This window comes from Tupaia chinensis, unplaced genomic scaffold (genome assembly GCF_000334495.1).
Source record: "Tupaia chinensis unplaced genomic scaffold, TupChi_1.0 Scaffold000140_1, whole genome shotgun sequence".
Classification (NCBI taxonomy): Eukaryota; Metazoa; Chordata; class Mammalia; order Scandentia; family Tupaiidae; genus Tupaia; species Tupaia belangeri.
The window spans coordinates 7702794-7707694 of NW_006159610.1; the positions used below are offsets into that span (position 1 = coordinate 7702794).

At 37.4% G+C, this 4901-nt stretch overlaps 1 protein-coding gene across 2 annotated transcripts in view; it reads right to left on the reverse strand.

The window, feature by feature from the left end:
• KDM7A (lysine demethylase 7A) overlaps positions 1-4246 on the reverse strand; it is a gene marked incomplete at its 5' end in the record, with an annotated part of 54475 nt that extends 50229 nt beyond the window's left edge. For both annotated transcript variants that reach the window (XM_014586490.2, XM_006145042.3), the window contains 1 exon segment: positions 4161-4246. In XM_014586490.2, coding sequence (XP_014441976.1) covers positions 4161-4246 — 86 coding nt within the window.
• Between the last annotated feature and the right edge of the window lie 655 nt (positions 4247-4901).

A 4901-nucleotide genomic window follows, 5' to 3' on the forward strand; every position in this document is an offset into this window, starting at 1 on the left:
GGGGGGGGGTGATTTCTCGCTTTCTGTCTCTCTGTCTCTCTCTATCTTTCTGGCGACTGCATGTGCCTATAGCAAAGAACTCTAAAAGAAAGAAAGAAAGAAAGAAGGAAGGAAGGAAGGAAGGAAGGAAGGAAGGAAGGAAGGAAGGAAGGAAGGAAGGAAGGAAGGAAAGGAAGGAAAGGAAAGGAAGGAAGAAAGAAAGAGGAAAGTGGGAAATCACCTCCCAAGGGGGCATGGCCATGCTGCAATCCCTTTTCTTCCATTCTGCCCTCAAGACTTTGGACACATATACCCACATGCCCAACGCAATGCCCAAGCCACTAGGTCCAAGACTCAAACTACTCAGTCAGCCACCTTAACCTCCATACCACCTGTTGGCCCAGTTTTTAAGTACTTAGTTCATTGTGAATTTTTCTTCAAAGTTGAAATATATATTCATATACATTAATGTTTCCCTAACTCCTCAGAATAAATTCCTAGAAATGCCAAAATGACTCCAGGAAAGTGTTAGAAAATCACATTCTTATCAGTATTATATATGTAGTCTAGTCAAGTTCCTCGGTTAACAATGAGCATCATTATTTAAAAAACAACAACAAAGCTGCCATTCGATAAGTCAACTACGCCAGTGCACTATTTCAATGTTCACTTTTGCAGAGCACTGTAATCAGTGAAGCACACTGGCTCTGGGACTCAACAGCTATGAGTTCTAACTCCAGCCCTGCCCAATATCTACATAAAAGAGCTAGTTAGATCATCTTTCTCATTTCTCATACCGAGTTGTTACAAATACCAGAGGAGATAATATAAGTACGTACCCATTACAGCGCCTGGCATGTAGTAAGCTGCCAATTACTATCATTTCCTCTCGGATGAGCTGCCTACTCAGTTAACATGCCTAGTAGGTAACAGAAGGACACAACTGTCCTTTTGGGCCAACACGCTTAGATATAAAAGCAGTCACTGCAACAGCAGACTGAATTTCTTAAATGAGGTCAGCCAGCGAAGGAATGTGTTAGTGGTGGTTACAGGCCAGGAGAGAAAATGTTGTGTTTGGAGTGCATGTGCCCGAGGAACCCAAAGAACAGTTATTTAAGTGTTGGGCTACTTGGTAAATCCTGCCTTCAAACTGAGTTCTTAATTCTCATTAAGAGTTGGTACAGTCTAAATTTACCATATTAAGTGGTATTACACATCTAAGTGGTATCTTAGATTCCTGGGGAACTCTGAAAGGAACAGGAAACCCTGGGAAGCAAGAGAGGCTTAATAACAGATGCAAAGGGATCAAACGGGATTACCTGATTTGGGGCTGGAGAGTTGGGGCATGGGGGATATGAGCCTTAAATCAAGATAATAGATCAGTGGGTCTCGGATTTTTCCCTGGGAGCACCCAGAGCAGACATTTGCCTAGAAGACAGCCAGGGCCTGATCCTATGGTCTTCAAGGACATTAAGCATAAGAAGGGCCATGAAATAGGCAAGCTTCTCCCTGAAGCACCATTATTCAGACTGTAGGCCGTGACCCATTAAGGACCATGTAATCAATTTAGTGAGCATGATTTTTTAAATAGTTAAATCATACAGGAAAAGTAAAAATTAGAGTGCATTTCCATGTGGTAGTACATTATCCTTACTCATAACTCACTTGGTATTTTATAGAAGTTAAATTAAGTTATTTCACTTGGGGATGATACACTTAAAGTGTAAATTAGAACTGTTAATTTATTCTAGTTGTCTCCCTTGAGATAACAACATTATATACTTATTTCTTCCAAGAATTATTCTTGGTCAACAATTATTTCAAGTTATATACAGGTTAAACATCCCTAATCTGAAAATCCAAACTACAAAATACTACAAAATCCAAAACTTTTTTGATGCCACAAGTGGAAAATTTCATGCCTGACCACACGCAGTGGAAACATGACAATATAAAACTACCTTCAGGTTACATGTATTAAGTGTATTATGAGACATAAATGAATTTTGTGTTTAAATTTGGGTCCCATCCCCAAGATATCTCATTATGTATAAGCAAATATTCCAAACTCTGAAAAAAATCAGAAAGCCAACACATTTCTGGTTCTACGCATTTTAGACGAGGGATACTCAACAAGTATGTACCACATACTTCAATACTACACAGAACAAGACCCTGAAAAAGGGGTTATGACAATGAACTAATCAAGTTAGCAGGTAACAATTCTACCAAGTTGCTAACCTCAAATTTTCTACTATATAACTAATAGAATAACCTATACTGTTATAAAAAAATATTTTAATACATTCACAGAGCTTCAATTTTTAAGTCTCTTGCAAAAAATTAAGAAAATTACAGATGAGTAGTTAGTTGCTACAAAGTTCCTTTTAAAAAATTATTTGTTTATAACATCAGAGCAAAATTTTCTGTTTAAAAAAACAAAGTACTAGGGAAAAAAAGCTGCATTCAAAATAGAGGGGTCACAGAGGTTATCTACCTCCAACCCAAGTTATTAAGGTATGTTCAGGCAAAGGTTCTTCCCAGTTTTAAAAAGACAAAGGCTACAGTTTCCTCTTTAATTTTGTAAACACTAAATGAAAATTTTTGAAGAAATAGTTATAATCCAAAGCCTTTTACAAACTTTCCCTCATACCTGTGCAACCACGATTACTGTTTCAGTTTTTTCCTGGGAAGCATCTGTAAAAGGCTAATAACAAGTATCATCTTACGCTCTGGTGCACTCCAGAGGAGGCATGAGGTGTCCCAGCTTCCCTGCTTGTGTCCTGCCCTCATAAGAGTGTGGTTGGGACCTGGCCCTGCCTTGTCCCCTCAACTTCTACCTTGCTAGGAACCAGGAGAAGGGTTAAGCAGAGGGTAGCTGGGTAGGACTCCAGGTCATACTCAATAGAACAACCAAACTGAGAAATTGTAAACAGTATTTTAGTCTATCAACACCCTTCCTTTCTCCTACGTATACACTGCCTATGTGTGCAGTAGTCTTATTCTATACACTATCCCAAATATTACTGAAAAATGTTCTATTTGTGAAAGAGATAAAAACAGTTTAAATCAGTTTCAAGTTAAAATCCGTTTTACTATATTTCTTAAATTGTAGGCTTTTTTTTTTTTAATTGCCAAAGGGCATGTGTACTGGGAAATCCCCTAATGGGATGTGGTCCCGCTGCAACTCTTTTTCATTTATGGTGCGTGCGCACGCACACGCACACACACACACACACACACACACACACGTGCTGGATATGTCTCAAACCACTGGGATCACTGTCAGCCATGTGGGATCTAGCTTCCAAAGCACATGGTTTGACCACTGCACTATAGGGCCAGTCCCAAAGTGAAAGCTCTGAAAATATGTACTTGATTTTGAGGGCTCTACAAAGACAATGAAGAATGATAGTACTTGGCCAGCAGGTAGTACAGTGGTTAAGACACTGGACACCCACATGGTTAACTGTGGTTCAAGTCCCAGACCCAGTGGTTTGAAACATGCCAGGTGCATTTGCATGTGTGCCCAAAATCCTGAGAGGAGAATGGAAGAGAAGGGATTGTGGTGTGGCCATCGCCCTGGAGGGTGATTTCTCACTTTCCCTTTCTATTTCTCTTCAGTGAGCAAATGTACCCTATAACGTAAATCTCTCTCAAAAAAAGAAAAAAAAAAACAGCATTTTTCCTCTTAAGCTTGTGGCTTATTTAGTAAGTTATTCAATAATTCAGACAAAGATTGCATTCTACATATCTCTGGCAAAATCTTCCCTAAACATTTTGATGGGTGTAATATCACTAAATAAACTATTGTTAAAGTATAAGGGGGTCTTCAAAATTTTCATGTAAAATGTGTATTATTAAAAAAAACTACACATGGATTTTTTTAAAATTTTGCACAGGGGCCAGCCAGTGGCATGATGGATAAGGCACTGGACTCCTCCATGGCCAATTGCAGTTTGAGTTCTGGACCTTGCTTTCTCAGTTTCCCTCTCTCTCTCTGTTTCGCTCTGGTGAACTAAAAATGAGAATAAGTAAAATTAAATAATTCTTTTTAAGGAAATTGCATCAAGGTAAACTTACTCTAATTCCATTTTCCTACAAATTTTTAAATTCCTTCATATTATCTCATATATATTAAGTTCAGAACATCAATTTTTATTTAAGCATCTAGTACTTACTCAAGGAGGAACCATGTAAAACTGCACAGTTGGGACAGTGATACAGGTCAATGTCAACAGCATGATGTTCTTCTACTCCAACACAGCTAAGATAAAGAAATATAAAGTCAATATGTAAATAAGTTGAAAATCTTTACTTAACTATAATGCAATGATTCAAATTTAGCTAAGACATGTAAAAATCTCACCAGCAAATTCTGCAGCACATAGAAACATAAACAGAGATTAACTGTACCCTCTTTTCTACACGCTAGCTAAATAATTATGGGTAATATTATCTTAGCATCAGTAGAGACATCAGAAATAATGCAATTATAAGCCATAGAAATCCTGAACCATCATGAACCCACTTGTTATGGAATGTGTGTAAGATATGAGTCAAAAGATAAATCACAATAAAAATCTGAAAATGATTTTAAGATGAACAATATAAATACTACATAACAAAATTTGTGGGATGCAGAACTCATGAGCAGAAATGTACAGCCTTAAATGCATGTGTTAGAAAAAAACAGGCTAGAATCAAAGAGCTCAGTCTCATATACAGAAAAATGTTAAATAAACCACAGAGAAAGAAGGAAAAAATAGAATGATCTATATAGTCCTGTAAATATTACTTAGTAATTTAAAAATCAACCTACAAAGAAAACTTAAGGCTCAGGTGACCTTATAAGCAAGTTCTATCAAATATCCACATATTTTTTTCTTTTGGAGAGGTTTTTGCTATAGGGCACGTATGCT